The sequence below is a fragment of the Hyla sarda genome, chromosome 4 (genome assembly GCF_029499605.1).
Source record: "Hyla sarda isolate aHylSar1 chromosome 4, aHylSar1.hap1, whole genome shotgun sequence".
Classification (NCBI taxonomy): domain Eukaryota; kingdom Metazoa; phylum Chordata; class Amphibia; order Anura; family Hylidae; genus Hyla; species Hyla sarda.
The window spans coordinates 325,987,686-326,007,767 of NC_079192.1; the positions used below are offsets into that span (position 1 = coordinate 325,987,686).

Below are 20,082 nucleotides of genomic sequence, written 5' to 3' on the forward strand. Positions count from 1 at the left end.
TGGGACTTGTAGTGGATTTGGACAATTTGATGCAGGGCCACGCTGACTTGACACAGATAAATCCTGACTGACTTGACTGGAACTGACTAGACAGACTTCACCCTGTTTGTAGCTTAGCAGGATTGATGTTCACCTGTGGGGTAGTGGACTTTGGCATGCGTGGCTGCATGGTTGGCTTTAGGCCTCCTCAGGACACCAGACACTTTCTCTGGACTTGACCTCACTGCACTCAGCAAAGACTTGGACTAAGAGACTGAACTAGCTTCACCCAGGGCTTATATGGGGGAGACTCTAGAGGGGTCTCATAGGTCACCCTGTAGGCCACATGGTCACTGGTACCTTCCTTGGTTACAACACATGACAACAGTATTTAAAGGTATATAACAATACATGTACATTACAATACAAAACAAAACATAGGCACTGCTTAACTAGTTAGGGCATATAGGTGAAGGGGGGGCCCAGGGGTCACTGAATGGAGTCTGCCTGACAGGGCAGCAAGGGTACAGGGGTGCAACTCCTGTACTGAGCCACCACACTTACTTGATGTTGTATTAGAGCTTTAAACTAGCAGACATGTCCCTAAGAAATTGGCGAACCATTAATGGAAATTTATTAATGTTACAGGTGTCTTTGAAAAGATGAGAAAGGAATCTGAAACTTGTTGGGAAATACAATATTTTTAAATAAGTTCACAAGAGTCCACAAAGTATCAGGCCCAAGGTCATCTCTCCACTAGGAATTGGAGCTTTCTCCTCCGCTTTGGAGGCGAAACAAGACAGTAAATGCAAAGATGTCCACTATGTCTACAACAGAGGCACAGACCTTGTGAGAATTGCCAATGACAAAATTCAAAGTGTTTATTACTTTGGTTAATAAATCCTTGACCTTTCTTAGGGTATGTTCACATGGGGTCATTTCCAAGCGGAATCTGACAAAAAATTTCAGGGATTCTGCTGCTCTGTCCAATACCTTCTATGGAGAAGAATACAGCGCGGCAACTCAGGTATGTAGTATCCAAAAACTTGAATATTTATTCCATTATTCCAATATAGAAATGCAGGTAGCAGGACATTGCGGGGAGGCAACACATTGGAGGCTAAGGAGCTAATTCTACTGCTCTGCACACTGAACTTCAGTGACAGAGAAATCTGCAGCGGAAATCCCAATTCCAGCCTCCCCAAACCCCAAAAGGAGCTATTTCCAGGTTGTAATTCCCTGAGCAGTCAATGATTAATGAGTATGCTACCAGGAAAGGCTGGCACATTAACAGGCAAAGTCAACTCACCTAGGGATTGTCATTCGAAAAGCAGAACAAACCAGAACATGTGACTAATCCAGGAGTGACAAACAGGATGGTCGGTTTGTGTTCTCTTGCAGAGATCCAGCTAGTAGGGAACATTTAGAGCAGTGTATGCAAAATAGCTCTTTTCTTTTTTTCATTCTTGAAGAGAGCTATTTTCCGTAGGCTCCCATTAGCACTGTTAACTGGACTAGTATAATAGCTATATGAAGAGTCTTTAAAGGGGTACTCCGCCCCTAGAGTTCTTATCCCCTATCCAAAGGATAGGGGATAAAATGTCTGATCGTGGGGGTCCCGCCGCTGGGGACCCCGGCGATCTCGGCTGCGGCACCCCAAATATCCGGTGCATGTAGCTGACTTCGCTACGTGCCGGATGACTGGCGGTTCGGGGCAGAGGCTTGTGACGTCACGATCATACCCCGCTCATGACGTCTCGGCCATGCCCCCTCAATGCAAGTCTATGGGAGACTTGCATTGAGGGGGTATGGCCGTGACATCACGAGCGGGGTGTGGCCGTGACATCACGAGGCTTCGGCGCTGCACCCGACGCTCTAAACGAACAACGGCTGAAGCAGTCCCAGTGGTAGGACCCCCACGATCAGACATCTTATCCCCTATCCTTTGGATAGGGTATAAGATGTCTAGGGGCAGAGTACCCCTTTAAGGTGTGTTCCCTTCTTTCTCATGGCAACCCAAGCTATATCAGGCAGGCAGAATATTACTTGAGCTGTATTTATTGTTATTAATATGCTGTTGTTTTCAGGCAGGCAGAATATTATTTGAGCTGGATTTATTATTATAAATATGCTATTCAATGCATTCACTACATTCAAATATTTTTCAAATACCAATTGAAAACCGGGCAAGCCTTCTTACCTACCCTGATTTTATCTAACACCACTGCTCCAGAAGTCCACACAATGAGTGTGCCATCATTTGATGACGAGAAGACGAGCTTTGTCTCTGTCCAGTATAATATTTTGGTGACCATCCCTGAATGTTCTGCTGCCGACTGCGACAGGCGTCCACTGTCCAGGTCCCACCACTTTATCATTCCATCTGCACATGGGAGGCAAGAGCTTATATAATCAGTGCTGTGCAAGTAATTCCACATGAAGAAGACACCGTCTATTCACTACTAATATTTTTACAAATAATAATTTAGGCGAACACAGTGTGACCCTGAAAGCAATACGTGTTTGCGATGCCAGTTAACAAGTAAGTTCTCTTTCCACTGAATGTTGCCAAATCTTCCTTCTTTGCACCCTGAAAGCAGTCATGTGACACAATAGCTCTTCTTGGAATAGGGCCCCAGTCAACATGCATACTGGGGGTGGTAATTTGTATTTTTTACAAGGCCCAGACATGCTGCAGCCATCAGATATATTCCTGTGAGACAGATACAGTTCATTACCAATACAGTAAGTGGTTGTGCTGACTGGACCGTGGCACCTACAGTATTACATCTGGTTGACCACAATGTTCTGCATTACATTATACATTAGCTATACAAAGAAATATACATGCACGTTGTATTCTTTTGATTTGTAATCCCCCCCCCATCCCCCATAACACCCCAGACGGCCAATTACTACTCCGTCTCCCCATCAAAGCCTTGGATGACCCCCTGTGTTGTTATAGGAACCCACATGCTAAATATAAATGTTCCTTACCTTCAAAGCCTGTGAGAAACTCCCTTCTTGCTGTGTGGAACCCAAGTGCAGTTATGGATCTTTGGTGACAGTCTCGAACATGGAAATGTTTCTGCATTGCCATTGTTCTACGAGTGGGGACCCCTGGATATCTTGGATGTAGATGCCTCAACACTGGCTCATATTCCCTGTCAAAGCATTCAGAGACATTTAAATACATATATAACTAACACTTGAACAAGCGCATTTTTTCTGTGCAAAGTAGGGGTTTAGGCAACATTTGTTGTGCAAAGATGGGCCTTATGCAAAAAAAAAAAAAAAAGCGCTATTTTGCCACGCTGCCCTTATGCAAAGAGTAGTAAATTATTTCCAAGTTACGGCTCTTTAAATATAAAAACTGTTTAATTGAAAAGAAGTAAAACATTAAACAAAACTTTTTGTATAGCTGTATGTGGCGTCGCGGCGTGAGGTGCAGGGTAGATGTTATAACCCAAGGGGCAGATGTTATTAACCCCTTCTTGTCGTGATGCCAGGGCGTGATTTGGCCTTAACCACCGCAAGGTAATACCGCTGGTCCTGGGCTTGGCACGGGGGCAACAAAGACATTGACACCAAGTTACGGACAAACAGTAGCTTTTCTGAGGGTAGACAGATGACACAGTCTATGCAGTACAGCCAATATCCCAAGGAGGTGACCAGTGACACAGGGGGACCTCGCAGGTTTGCTGGGACTTGCAGTAGTTAGATAGACTTTGGTGCAGGCCACGGTGACTAAACAGTAGACTTGACTTGATCACTGACAATTAGATGACTTTGGCTTACTTGCAATTGACAGGTGGCTGCAGGCTTTAGGATTGAGGCCTCCAATGCTCCAGACACACACACTGAGACGACTGCACTGGACCTCAGGAACTAAGAGAGATTACAGCCCCTCCCCTGGTTATATAGGGGGGCTGTGCAAGGAGCCTGTAGGTCACTTGGGAGGTCACCTGGTCACTAGTGCCTCCTGGGTAACAATCACATGGTAACAGCTATTAAAGAAACAGTACATTTTATTATACAACTTATGTACATAGTGGATAACACATGAAGGGGGCCCTGGGGACATGGAGAGACTCTGCCTGACAGGGCAGGAGAAGTACAGGGAAACACCATCTCGTACTGGGCCACCACATGTAATTGTACCAATATGTTAAGGCTAAGTTTTCAGTTGTTTTTCTTTTTTGCAAAAAACGCAAAGGAAAACGCCAAATCTGCCGCATGGCGTTTTTTTGCCCAAAAAACACTGTAGCCAGATGTCAGCTGTAAATCAATGAAAAATCTCAAAATTCATTTTCAACTTGGCGTTTTTCAGATTAGCATTTTTTTTTTAACCCTTTTGGTGTTTTTCCACTCTTTTTTTGTTGTTTTTCAGCTCCTTGGCAGTTTTGCAAAATCGCAGCATGTTGAGCCCATGGTGTTTTTTCAGTCAAAATCTTGATTCCGCGAGCGGAGATTCCGCCTGGCGGCCGCCGCCGGAGTTACTTGAGCGCTAGGGCCACGGGGCACTGAGTCATCACTATGCAGTGCTCGCGGAATCCGCGCAAAGAATGAACATTTTCTTTCTTTGCGCGGAACAATTTCAGCGGCGGAATTGGCCGCCGCGGAAATTCCGCAGTGTGAACGGGTCTCGCGGAGACCCATTCACACTAATGTTAAGTTCACACCGCGGAATTCCGTGAGAATTCCGTAGTGTGAACATAGCCTAAGGGAGGGAAAAAACTGCAGAAAAAATGCCAGACGCAGGAAATTGCACTGGCGTTTTTTTTTTTTTTTTAAACGCAGGACAAAAAACCAAGTGCTGTATTTTTTTATGAAAGTTATATTTGCCATTATACAATATACAACTTGCCCTGCAAAAAAAAAAAAATCCCTAATATATATATATATATATATATATATATATATATATATATATACAGCACATATATATGTTGAGAAAAGACACATGGCCTCAGAACACATGCAGTGTTGAGAAGTAGTAGATCAGTGTACAACTAGGGATGTGTAGCCATATCTTTTTCTACATTTGTGCCTTATATTGCTATGCTGACCTTCAGAAGACAGGGATGTAAAAACATAATTTTTTTTTTTTTTTTTTACAATAGAACAGTAAGGCTAAGTTTCTACTTGGTTTTTTTGTCCTGCATTTTTTGGGTTGAAAAAAACGCCTGAAAAAACGCCTGAAAAAAAAACCAGTGCAATTTCCTGCGTCTGGCGTTTTTTCAGCTGTTTTTTTCTGGTGTTTTTTCATTTGTGTGGAAATTGCACCTTGGCAGTTTTTTTTGGTACCCAAAATTTGTTGGGTACCAAAAAAAAAAAAAAAGGAAAAAAAAAGGATGCAGTAGTGATGGAAAATTTTATAACAACGTTTTAATGATTTTTTTTATAAAGTGTGTGTGTTTCACTTTTTTTTCACTACTTTTACATTTTTAAGGTAGTACTACTACTCCCAGCATGGAACAGACTGTTCCATGATGGGAGTAGTAGTACCTGTACTAATAGACATATTGCCCCGGGTGTCAGTCGTGACACCTGATGCGATCGTCCATAATATAACAGAGATGTGGAGCGGCTCTATACAGCGCTCACATCTCTGCTCTGTAATCCGGCCAGTGATGTGAATAGAACATCATTCATTCATATTTTTCGCCCAGAGTGGTGATTGGCCGGATGGTGGCAGCCAATCACTGCGCTCTGCAGGAAGTATGAATAGGTGTATATATACGGCAGTGCAGGGGACCATAGAAGAGTGGCTGGCCGCATCTATACATTATACAGGAGAATCGCAAAGGGCGATCCGTCTATTAGTACAGGTAACTACTACTCCCATCATGAAACAGTTTGTTCCATGCTGGGAGTAGTAGTACTACCTAAAAAATGTAAAAAATAAGGAAAAAAGTGAAAAACACACTACATTTTTATTATTGCCGGCTACATTTTTAGGTCCCCACCCACCCACATAAATTGATCCCTGTTTTAAAAGTTAATAAAAGTTTTGTTATAAAAAAGATACATTTCGTAAGATACAATTTTTTCCATCACTACTGTATCTTTTTTATTTTTATTTTTTAATGGTACCCTATGAAATTTTATTAAAAAAGGTACCTCCATCACTTTTTTGGATCGCTAAAGTCCAAAAAAGAATAAAAACCGCCTGCAAAAACGCCAAAGTTAAAACCACATATCGTTATTCTTGGCTTTTTTTTCACTCCCATAGACTTCTATGGAAGAAAAACGCCACGATTTTGACCAAAAAATTGCCAGTGGCTCAACATGCTGTGATTTTGGAAAACCGCCAAGGAGCTGAAAAACGCCAAAAAAAGGTGAAAAATCGCCAAGAGGATTAAAAAAACGCCAAAGTGAAAAACACCAAGTGGAATAGGAATTTTGCGATTTCTCATTGATTTACAGCTAACATCTGGCTGCAACGTTTTTTGGCCAAAAAAACGCCATGCAGCAAAATTGGCGTTTTTCTTGGCGTTTAAAAAAAATAAAATAAAAAAAAAGCAAGTAGAAACTTAGCCTAAGATTTATTTGTGTAATGTAATCAATTGCGTTTATAGCATTAAATAACAATGACAAATACATCCTCCCACAATGTAACTCTTTCAGTCCTGCCAGTATATAAAACCATGGTAGGAGACATACATCATGGAAATACTGAGGGAGCTTCATCAGTATTGCTATATCATAAGGCCTTAGTGCTGGAAGGTAAGTACACCAATAATTTACACCAAAAATACATTTGGCGCGTTACATTTTTGTGCGCCCCTTCACCTGCAGCATAGATATCATTACCTGAATGAGAAGTAACATGGTCTCTGTGTCCCTTCACCAGGCCTTTAAGAAAAGCTTATGCAGCCTCCATGTTGCACTACTTGTGTTTGGGATGTTTGTATTGCTTCCTGTCACTATGGGAACCACTTTCTAGACACTTGCCAGCTTTTCAAAAGAAAGTGACTGCTGAGTGATCCTGTCCTCGCCCCAGCAGCCATGTGTCCTACACAAAGCACATTGTCAAATGAATGGGAATGCGCTTCTGTATCACCTTGTTGCTTATTCGTTGTGTACTTGGCACCGGTCAGATGGCGTTTATTACTGGAGCAGAGGGAACCCACACAAAGAGTCCTTTACCATTGTCTATACAACGTATGCATACAAAGTACGAACAGCCATGCAATTAGAGTTGTCACCTGGACGGTATTTTGGCCACCCTGACGGTATTTTTATATTAAAAATACCGGCCATGTATTTATCCAACCAATCCTCCAACTCCTGGAATGTTGCACCATATACTATACCAGTGTTTCCCAACCAGAGTGACTCCAGCTGTTGTAAAACTACAACTCCCAGCATGCCCAGACAGCCAACGGCTGTCTGGGCATGCTGGGAGCTGTAGTTTTACAACAGCTGGAGGCACCCCTGGTTGGGAAACACTGACCTATACTATACACTACTATATAGTTCAACATGCTGGGAGTTGTAGTTTTGCATCAGCTGGAGGCACTCCTGGTTGGAAAACACTGTCCTATACCATATACTACTATATATTCCAACATGCTGGGAGTTGTAGTTTTGCATCAGCTGGAGGCACCCCTTGCTGGGAAACACTGCCCTATACTATATACTACTATATAGTCCACCATGCTGGGAGTTGTAGTTTTGCATCAGCTGGAGGCACTCCTGGTTGGGAAACACTGCCCTATACTATATACTACTATATAGTCCACCATGCTGGGAGTTGTAGTTTTGCAACAGCTGGAGGCACCCCTGGCTGGGAAACACTGCCCTATACTATATACTACTATATAGTCCACCATGCTGGCAGTTGTAGTTTTGCATCAGCTGGAGGCACTCCTGGTTGGGAAACACTGCCCTATACTATATACTACTATATAGTCCACCATGCTGGGAGTTGTAGTTTTGCATCAGCTGGAGGCACTCCTGATTGGGAAACACTGCCCTATACTATATACTACTATATAGTCCACCATGCTGGGAGTCGTAGTTTTGCAACAGCTGGAGGCACCCCTGGTTGGTAAACACTGCCCTATACTATATACTACTATATAGTACAACATGCTGGGAGTTGTAGTTTTGCAACAGCTGGAGGCACCCCTGGTTGGGAAACACTGCCCTATACTATATACTACAATATAGTCCAACATGCTGGGAGTTGTAGTTTTGCATTAGCTGGAGGCACCCCTGGTTGAGAAACACTGCCCTATACTATATACTACTGTATAGTCCACCATGCTGGGAGTTGTAGTTTTGCAACAGCTGGAGGCACCCCTGGTTGGGAAACACTGCCCTATACTATATACTACTGTATAGTCCACCATGCTGGGAGTTGTAGTTTTGCAACAGCTGGAGGCACCCCTGGTAGGTAGACACTGACCTATAGTATCTACTACTGTATAGTCCAACATGCTGGGAGTTGTAGTTTTCATTTGGGGCAGCTGCTGAGCCACAGGCTGTACCAGGGCATGCTGGGAGTTGTAGTTAGTAACTAACTGCAACTTTCGAATTTAATTAAAAAAAGCGATCAAAAAGTCACATCGAAACAAAAATGGTCCTGTTAAAAACTGCAGATCGTGGCACAAAAAATGATCCCTCATACAGCCCTGTATAAGGAGAAATATAAAAGATATAGAAAGATATAGGGGTCAGAATAGGACAAAATCCCCCCCCCCGCCCCCCGCATATGTGTATCCTGTGATGTCACCAGTGGCGGATCCAGGGTGGGGGGAAACGGGGCAATTGCCCCCCCCCCCCCCCGAGATTGTTGCCACCCCCCGTACTATACTATAGCATGGTGAAGCAGGAGCTGTCAGCTATCCCGCTCCACCAGTCCCTAACCTTTCTCACACGCTGCGGTTGATCCATTCCTGCAGTCAGTGAGAGCCACAGGGACGCCATCCACGGCATTACGCCGGCGCGATGACATCACAGCCACAGCGTGTGACAAAAGGTGACGGGTGAGAAAGGGGGGGGGGGTAAGCAAATTATAAGTGAGAGGGGCAAAGGTGGCGGGTGAGAAAGGGGGGGGGAAGCAAATTATAAGTCAGAGGGGCAAATGATGAGTGAGGGGCACATGTCAGGGGGCATTATATGTGGGGGCAAATGACAGGACCTCCCCTGTCATGTGCCCATATAATGCCCCTGTGGCATGGGCCCCTCATATATAATACCGCATGTCCCGTTCCCCTCACAAATAATGGCCCCCTGACATGTGCCCCTCACATATAATGCCCCCTGTCCTGCCCCCCCTGGGGGCATTATATGTGAGGGGCACATGTCAGGGGGGCATTATATGTGAGGAGCACAGGACATGGGGCATTATTTGTTGGGGGCACATGACAGGGGGCATTATATGTTGGGGGCACATGACAGGGGGGCATTATATGTGAGGGGCACATGTCAAGGGGCAATATATGTGGGGGCACATGACAGGGGCCCCCCTGTCATGTGCCCATATAATGCACATATAATGCCCCCCTGACATTTGCCGCTTACTTATAATACCCCCCATCATGTGCCCATCACTTATAATACCCCCTGTCCTGTGCCCCTCATATATAATTCCCCCCTGTCATGTGCCCTCACATTTAATGCCCCCCTGTCATGTGCCCCTCACATATAATGCCCCCCTGTTATGTGCCCCTCATATATAATGCCCCATGTCCTGTGCCCCTCACATATAATGCCCCCCTATCCTGCCCCCTCAGGGGGCATTATATGTGTGAGGCACAGGACATGGGGCATTATATGTGAGGGGCACAGGGCATTATAAGTCAGGGACATATGTCAGGGGGGCATTATATGTGCATTATATGGGCACATGACAGGAGGGGGCTGTCCTGTGCCCCCACATATAATGCCCAATGTCCTATGCCCCTCACATATAATGCCCCCTGAGGGGGCAGGACAGGGGGCATTATATGTGATGGGAACATGACGGGGGCATTATATGTGAGGGGCACAGGACAGAGGGCATTATTATTATGTGGGGGGAACAGGACGGGTTATAATTATTAAATGTGGGGGCACAGGATGGGGCATTATTACTATATATGAGGGGCACAGAGTGTTTTGCATTTCAGAGGTATAGGCCGGCATTTATCATTGTAGGTGTAAGTGAAGTATTTTTCTGTGTAGGAGCACCACATTTATAAAAAGGTAGCAGAGCATTTGATAAATTTTGTGCAGGTCACATATTCTAACATTTCTCTCTTCACATACATTAAAAAGCTAAGTCTGGGCTGGTGCAGTTTTAGAGACTTTTCAGTGGTTTCGCGCCTTTTTTGCGCCTTTTCACAAAAAGACTCAGTTCATAAAACCCGTCCATATCACGTGTATTGCCAAAATCAGTGGATTGCAACTCAAGCGCAAAAAAGGCACAAATAAACCCTGCTTGCGCCTTTTCATAATTTTTAGACACAAAAAACAAGAGACAATTATACATGTCGGCCATAGTGTATGTTATAGGGAATTTGTGGGGTAGTATGTTTTTTATGGGCCACAATACATCACGGTATTGTATTCAGAGGGTACAGTGTGTTGTAGTAATATATTCAGAGGGTTCAGTGTGTAATAGTATTATATTCAGAGGTTATGGTGTGTGGCGGTTTTATATACAGAGGGTACGGTGTGGCGGTATTATATTCAAAGGATACAGTGTTTGGCAGTATTATAATAATTATTGCTTTCATACAGAGGATCAGAATCTGCTGACATAGAAACCATCTGGGTATCAAGTTCTGCTGAGTGAACATTTAGCTGGACCAGGCGGTATGTACCATCTGAATTAGATAAGGAAAGACTTAGGGAAAGAGAAAGAGATAAGGAATAAGGAAAGAGAAGACGTCACCTGTAGTCACTGATATCATTGTGTATTCTCCTCACTATAGAGAAGACGTCACCTGTAGTCACTGATATGATTGTGTATTCTCCTCACTATAGAGAAGACGTCACCTGTAGTCACTGATATCATTGTGTATTCTCCTCACTATAGAGAAGACGTCAACTGTAGTCACTGATATCATTGTGTATTCTCCTCACTATAGAGAAGACATCACCTGTAGTCACTGATATCATTGTGTGTTCTCCTCACTATAGAGAAGACGTCACCTGTAATCACTGATATCATTGTGTATTCTCCTCACTATAGAGAAGCCGTCACCTGTAATCACTGATATGATTGTGTATTCTCCTCACTATAGAGAAGACGTAACCTGTAGTCACTGATATCATTGTTTATCCGGCCTGACTGTCCCATTAGAGCTGGAGTCACTTGTAAGTTTTACAGTAATGATGGGTGAAACAACAACTCCCAGCATAACCTTACCACATACTTAAAGGGGTACTCTGGTGAAAACGTTTTTTTTTTTTTTTAAACAGATTTGTAAATTACTTCTATTAAAAAATCTTAATCCTTTCTATACTTATTAGCTCCTGAATACTACAGAGGAAATCATTTTCCGTTTGAAACACAGAGCTCTCTGCTGACATCATGAGCACAGTGCTCTCTGCTGACATCTCTGTTCATTTTAGGAACTGTCCAGAGTAAAAGGAAATCCCCATAGCAAACATATTCTGTTCTGGACAGTTCCTAAAATGGACAGAGTTGTCAGCAGAGAACACTGTGCTCGTGATGTCAGCAGAGAGCTCTGTGTTTCAAAAATAAAATAATTTCCTCTGTCGTATTCAGCAGCTAATAAGTACTGGAAGGATTACGTTTTTTTAATAGAAGTAATTAAAAAATCTGTTTAACTTTCTGGCACCAGTTGATTTAAAAAAAAAAAGTTTTTCACCGGAGTACCCCTTTAAGATCATACTGGGAGCTGTAGTTTTAACCCCTTAACGACGCAGGACGTATATTTACGTCCTGCGCCGGCTCCCGCGATATGAAGCGTCCCTATGGGACCTATAACACTGCAAAAAAAAGTTAAAAAAAAGTGTTAATAAAGGTCATTTAACCCCTTCCCTAATAAAAGTTTGAATCACCCCCCTTTTCCCATAAAAAAAATAAAAATAAACATATGTGGTATCGGCGCGTGCGCAAATGTCCGAACTATAAAAATATATCATTAATTAAACCGCTCGGTCAATGGCGTACGTGCAAAAAAATTTCAAAGTCCAAAAAAGCGTATTTTGGTCACTTTTTATACCATTAAAAAAATGAATAAAAAGTGATCAAAAAGTCCGATCAAAACAAAAATCATACTGATAAAAACTTCAGATCACAGCGCAAAAATGAGTCCTCATACCGCCCTGTACATGGAAAAATACAAAAGTTATAGGGGTCAGAAGATGACATTTTTAAACGTATACATTTTCCTGCATGTAGTTATGATTTTTTCCAGAAGTGCGACAAAATCAAACCTATATAAGTAGGGTATCATTTTAACCGTATGGACCTACAGAATAATGATAAGGTGTCATTTTTACCGAAATATGCACTGCGTAGAAACGGAAGCCCCCAAAAGTTACAAAATGGCGTTTTTTCTTCGATTTTGTCGCACAATGATTTTTTCCGTTTCGCCATGCATTTTTGGGTAAAATGACTAATGTCACTGCAAAGTAGAATTGGCGACGCAAAAAATAAGCCATAATATTGATTTTTAGGTGGAAAATTGAAAGGGTTATGATTAGGTAAGGAGGAAAAAACGAAAGTGCAAAAACGGAAAAAACCCTGAGTCCTTAAGGGGTTAAATGGTAAAAACTTTTTTTTAGCCCTTTCTCATTCTGTGGCAATTGGTATATTTGATTATTATGCTGAAAATAATTTTCTGCAACATGCTACAGTGCGGGCATCACAACATGCTACAGCGCGGGCATCACAACATGCTACAGCGCAGGCATCACAACATTCTACAGCACGGGCATCACAACATGATACAGCGCGGGCATCACTTCACAACATGCTAGAGTGCGGGCATCACAACATGCTACAGCGCAGGCATCACAACATGCTAAAGCTTGGGCATCACAACATGCTACAGCGTGGGCATCACAACATGCTATAGCACGGGCATCACAACATGTTACAGTGCAGGCATCACTTCACAACATGCTACAGCGCGGGCATCACAACTTGCTACAGCGCGGGCATCACAACATGCTACAGCGCAGGCATCACAACATACTACAGCGCGGGCATCACAACATGCTACAGCGCAGGCATCACTTCACAACATGCTACAGTGCGAGCATCACAACATGCTACAGTGCGGGCATCACAACATGCTACAGTGCGGGCATCACAACATGCTACAGCGCAAGTATCACAACATGCTACAGCGCAGGCATCACAACATGCTACAGCACGGGCATCACAACATGCTACAGCGCAGGCATCACTTCACAACATGCTACAGCGCAGGCATCACAACATGCTACAGCGCGGGCATCACAACATGCTACAGCGCAGGCATCACAACATGCTACAGCGCGGGCATCACAACATGCTACAGCGCAGGCATCACTTCACAACATGCTACAGCGCGGGCATCACAACATGCTACAGCGCGGGCATCACAACATGCTACAGCGCGGGCATCACAACATGCTACAGTGCAGGCATCACAACATGCTACAGCGCAGGCATCACTTCACAACATGCTACAGCGCGGGCATCACAACATGCTACAGCGTGGGCATCACAACATGCTACAGTGCAGGGATCACAACATGCCACAGCGCGGGCATCACAACGTGCTACAGTGCGGGCATCACAACATGCTACAGCGCAGGCATCACAAAATGCTACAGCACAGGCATCACAACATGCTACAGCGCAGGCATCACAACATGCTACAGCTCAGGCATCACTTCACAACATGCTACAGAGCGGGCATCACAACATGCTACAGCGCGGGCATCACAACATGCTACAGCGCGGGCATCACAGCATGCTACAGCACGGGCATCACAACATGCTACAGCGCGGGCATCACAACATGCTACAGCGCGGGCATCACAACATGCTATAGAGCAGGCATCACAACATGCTACAGCGCAGGCATCACAACATGCTACAGCACGGGCATCACAACATGCTACAGCGCAGGCATCACAACATGCTACAGCGCGGGCATCACAACATGCTACAGCGTGGGCATCACAACATGCTACAGTGCAGGCATCACAACATGCTACAGCACGGGCATCACAACATGCTACAGCGCGGGCATCACAACATGCTACAGCGCGGGCATCACAACATGCTACAGCGCAGGCATCACAACATGCTACAGCGCGGGCATCACAACATGCTACAGCGTGGGCATCACAACATGCTACAGTGTGGGCATCACAACATGCTACAGCGTGGGCATTACAACATGCTACAGCGCAGGCATCACAACATGCTACAGCGTGGGCATCACAACATGCTACAGCGCGGGCATCACAACATGCTACAGCGCGGGCATCACAACATGCTACAGCGCGGGCATCACAACATGCTACAGTGCGGGCATCACAACATGCTACAGTGCAGGCATCACATCACAACATGCTACAGCGCGGGCATCACAACATGCTACAGCGCAGGCATCACAACATGCTACAGCGTGGGCATCACAACATGCTACAGCGCGGGCATCACAACATGCTACAGCTTGGGCATCACACCAGGCTACAGCGCGGGCATCACAACATGCTACAGCGCGGGCATCACAACATGCTACAGCGCAGGCATCACAACATGCTACAGCGCGGGCATCACAACATGCTACAGCGCAGGCATCACTTCACAACATGCTACAGTGCGAGCATCACAACATGCTACAGTGTGGGCATCACAACATGCTACAGTGCGGGCATCACAACATGCTACAGCGCGAGCATCACAACATGCTACAGTGCGGGCATCACAACATGCTACAGCACGGGCATCACAACATGCAACAGCGCAGGCATCACTTCACAACATGCTACAGCGCAGGCATCACAACATGCTACAGCGCGGGCATCACAACATGCTACAGCGCAGGCATCACAACATGTTACAGCGCGGGCATCACAACATGCTACAGCGCAGGCATCACTTCACAACATGCTACAGCGCGGGCATCACAACATGCTACAGCGCGGGCATCACAACATGCTACAGTGCAGGCATCACAACATGCTACAGCGCAGGCATCACTTCACAACATGCTACAGCGCGGGCATCACAACATGCTACAGCGTGGGCATCACAACATGCTACAGCGCGGGCATCACAACATGCCACAGCGCGGGCATCACAACATGCTACAGCACGGGCATCACAACATGCTACAGCGCAGGCATCACAACATGCTACAGCACGGGCATCACAACATGCTACAGCGCAGGCATCACAACATGCTACAGCGCAGGCATCACTTCACAACATGCTACAGTGCGGGCATCACAACATGCTACAGCGCGGGCATCACAACATGCTACAGTGCGGGCATCACAACATGCTACAGCACGGGCATCACAACATGCTACAGCGCGGGCATCACAACATGCTACAGCGCGAGCATCACAACATGCTACAGCGCAGGCATCACAACATGCTACAGCGCAGGCATCACAACATGCTAAAGCACGGGCATCACAACATGCTACAGCGCAGGCATCACAACATGCTAAAGCGCGGGCATCACAACATGCTACAGCGCGGGCATCACAACACGCTACAGCGCAGGCATCACAACATGCTACAGCACGGGCATCACAACATGCTACAGCGTGGGCATCACAACATGCTACAGCGCGGGCATCACAACATGCTACAGCTTGGGCATCACAACATGCTACAGCGCGTGCATCACAACATGCTACAGTGCGGGCATCACAACATGCTACAGCGCAGGCATCACATCACAACATGCTACAGCGCGGGCATCACAACATGCTACAGCGCAGGCATCACAACATGCTACAGCGTGGGCATCACAACATGCTACAGCGCGGGCATCACAACATGCTACAGCTTGGGCATCACAACACGCTACAGCGCGGGCATCACAACACGCTACAGCGCAGGCATCACAACATGCTACAGCGCGGGCATCACAACACGCTACAGCGCGGGCATCACAACATGCTACAGCGCAGGCATCACAACATGCTACAGCGCAGGCATCACATCACAACATGCTACAGTGCGGGCATCACAACATGCTACAGCGCAGGCATCACAACATGCTACTGCGCGGGCATCACAACATGCTACAGCGTGGGCATCACAACATGCTACAGCGCGGGCATCATAACATGCTACAGCGCAGGCATCACATCACAACATGCTACAGCGCGGGCATCACAACATGCTACAGCGTGGGCATCACAACATGCTACAGCGCAGGCATCACAACATGCTACAGCGTGGGCATCACAACATGCTACAGCGCGGGCATCACAACATGCTACAGCTTGGGCATCACAACATGCTACAGCATGGGCATCACAACATGCTACAGCGCGGGCATCACAACATGCTACAGCGCAGGCATCACATCACAACATGCTACAGCGCGGGCATCACAACATGCTACAGCGCAGGCATCACAACATGCTACAGTGCGGGCATCACAACATGCTACAGCGCGGGCATCACAACATGCTACAGCGCGGGCATCACAACATGCTACAGCACAGGCATCACAACATGCTACAGCACGGGCATCACAACATGCTACAGTGCGGGCATCACATCACAACATGCTACAGCGCGGGCATCACAACATGCTACAGCGCGGGCATCACAACATGCTACAGCGCGGGCATCACAACATGCTACAGCGCAGGCATCACATCACAACATGCTACAACGCGGGCATCACAACATGCTACAGCGCGGACATCACAACATGCTACAGTGCGGGCATTACAACATGCTACAGAGCAGGCATCACATCACAACATGCTACAGCGCAGGCATCACATCACAACATGCTACAGCGCGGGCATCACAACATGCTACAGCGCAGGCATCACAACATGCTACAGCGCGGGCATCACAACATGCTACAGCGCGGGCATCACAACATGCTACAGCGCGGGAATCACAACATGCTACAGCGCAGGCATCACATCACAACATGCTACAGCGCGGGCATCACAACATGCTACAGCGCAGGCATCACAACATGCTACAGCGCGGGCATCACAACATGCTACAGCGCGGGCATCACAACATGCTACAGCGCAGGCATCACAACATGCTACAGCGCGGGCATCACAACATGCTACAGCGCAGGCATCACAACATGCTACAGTGCGGGCATCACAACATGCTACAGTGCAGGCATCACAACATGCTACAGTGCAGGCATCACAACATGCTACAGCGCGGACATCACAACATGCTACAGCGCAGGCATCACATCACAACATGCTACAGCGCGGGCATCACAACATGCTACAGTGCAGGCATCACAACATTCTACAGCGCGGGCATCACAACATGCTACAGCGCGGGCATCACAACATGCTACAGCGCAGGCATCACAACATGCTACAGCGCGGGCATCACAACATGCTACAGCGCAGGCATCACAACATGCTACAGCGCAGGCATCACAACATGCTACAGCACGGGCATCACATCACAACATGCTACAGCGCGGGCATCACAACATGCTACAGCTTGGGCATCACAACACGCTACAGCGCGGGCATCACAACACGCTACAGCGCGGGCATCACAACATGCTACAGCGCGGGCATCACAACACGCTACAGCGCGGGCATCACAACATGCTACAGCGCAGGCATCACAACATGCTACAGCGCAGGCATCACATCACAACATGCTACAGTGCGGGCATCACAACATGCTACAGCGCAGGCATCACAACATGCTACTGCGCGGGCATCACAACATGCTACAGCGTGGGCATCACAACATGCTACAGCGCGGGCATCATAACATGCTACAGCGCAGGCATCACATCACAACATGCTACAGCGCGGGCATCACAACATGCTACAGCGTGGGCATCACAACATGCTACAGCGCAGGCATCACAACATGCTACAGCGTGGGCATCACAACATGCTACAGCGCGGGCATCACAACATGCTACAGCTTGGGCATCACAACATGCTACAGCATGGGCATCACAACATGCTACAGCGCGGGCATCACAACATGCTACAGCGCAGGCATCACATCACAACATGCTACAGCGCGGGCATCACAACATGCTACAGCGCAGGCATCACAACATGCTACAGTGCGGGCATCACAACATGCTACAGCGCGGGCATCACAACATGCTACAGCGCGGGCATCACAACATGCTACAGCACAGGCATCACAACATGCTACAGCACGGGCATCACAACATGCTACAGTGCGGGCATCACATCACAACATGCTACAGCGCGGGCATCACAACATGCTACAGCGCGGGCATCACAACATGCTACAGCGCGGGCATCACAACATGCTACAGCGCAGGCATCACATCACAACATGCTACAACGCGGGCATCACAACATGCTACAGCGCGGACATCACAACATGCTACAGCGCGGGCATTACAACATGCTACAGAGCAGGCATCACATCACAACATGCTACAGCGCAGGCATCACATCACAACATGCTACAGCGCGGGCATCACAACATGCTACAGCGCAGGCATCACAACATGCTACAGCGCGGGCATCACAACATGCTACAGCGCGGGCATCACAACATGCTACAGCGCGGGCATCACAACATGCTACAGCGCAGGCATCACATCACAACATGCTACAGCGCGGGCATCACAACATGCTACAGTGCAGGCATCACAACATGCTACAGCGCGGGCATCACAACATGCTACAGCGCGGGCATCACAACATGCTACAGCGCAGGCATCACAACATGCTACAGCGCGGGCATCACAACATGCTACAGCGCAGGCATCACAACATGCTACAGTGCGGGCATCACAACATGCTACAGTGCAGGCATCACAACATGCTACAGTGCAGGCATCACAACATGCTACAGCGCGGGCATCACAACATGCTACAGCGCAGGCATCACATCACAACATGCTACAGCGCGGGCATCACAACATGCTACAGCGCGGGCATCACAACATGCTACAGTGCAGGCATCACAACATTCTACAGCGCGGGCATCACAACATGCTACAGCGCGGGCATCACAACATGCTACAGCGCAGGCATCACAACATGCTACAGCGCGGGCATCACAACATGCTACAGCGCGGGCATCACAACATGCTACAGCGCAGGCATCACAACATGCTACAGCACGGGCATCACATCACAACATGCTACAGCGCGGGCATCACAACATGCTACAGCGCAGGCATCACAACATGCTACAGCGCGGGCATCACAACATGCTACAGCGCGGGCATCACAACATGCTACAGCGCAGGCATCACAACATGCTACAGCGCAGGCATCACAACATGCTACAGCGTGGGCATCACAACATGCTACAGCGCGGGCATCACAACATGCTACAGCGCAGGCATCACAACATGCTACAGCGCAGGCATCACATCACAACATGCTACAGCGCGGGCATCACAACATGCTACAGTGCAGGCATCACAACATGCTACAGCGCAGGCATCACATCACAACATGCTACAGCGCGGGCATCACAACATGCTAAAAAAATCAGGGCCTATATCCCCTAATGTTATGTTTTTGCAAATATTCATCCAGTTGCTGTTTAAACGTCTGTACAGACTAATAAAACCGCATCTGTAGGCAGAGGATTCCACATCCTTATTGTTCTTAGTGTAAAAAACCCTTTCCTTTGCCTTAGACAAAATCTCCTTTCTCCCAGTTTAAATGTTGCTGAGTTGCCCATAGCAACCAATCAGATCGCTTCTTTCATTTGTAAAAAAAAAAAGGCCTTGGTTGCTATGGGCAACTGGTCAACTTTTCCTCTGAACAGGTTTTGATAAATCTCCCACTAAAGGTGTGACCATGGGGGATATTTATCAAAGGATTTAGACTGGTTTTTCCTGTCTACATTTGTCGCACAGAAAGTCGCAGCCAAAATATGTGTGAATATTTTTGACTTTGAAAAATGCATTGGTGCTGAATTTATCAAAAGCG

At 46.8% G+C, this 20,082-nt stretch overlaps 1 protein-coding gene across 2 annotated transcripts in view; it reads right to left on the reverse strand.

Moving 5' to 3' along the window:
- LOC130369578 (uncharacterized) overlaps nt 1-20,082 on the reverse strand; it is a 115,605-nt gene that overhangs the window by 67,902 nt on the left and 27,621 nt on the right. Inside the window, exons 1-3 of one of the 2 annotated variants that reach the window (XM_056574992.1) lie at nt 6,796-6,989; nt 2,977-3,143; nt 2,184-2,362 (exon numbers count right to left, since the gene is read on the reverse strand). In XM_056574992.1, the coding sequence (XP_056430967.1) occupies nt 2,184-2,362; nt 2,977-3,079 (282 nt within the window). In that variant the 5' untranslated portion in view covers nt 3,080-3,143; nt 6,796-6,989. Of the gene's footprint in view, nt 1-2,183; nt 2,363-2,976; nt 3,144-6,795; nt 6,990-20,082 lie in introns of those variants that run through there. The other variant, XM_056574993.1, reaches the window with a different exon arrangement.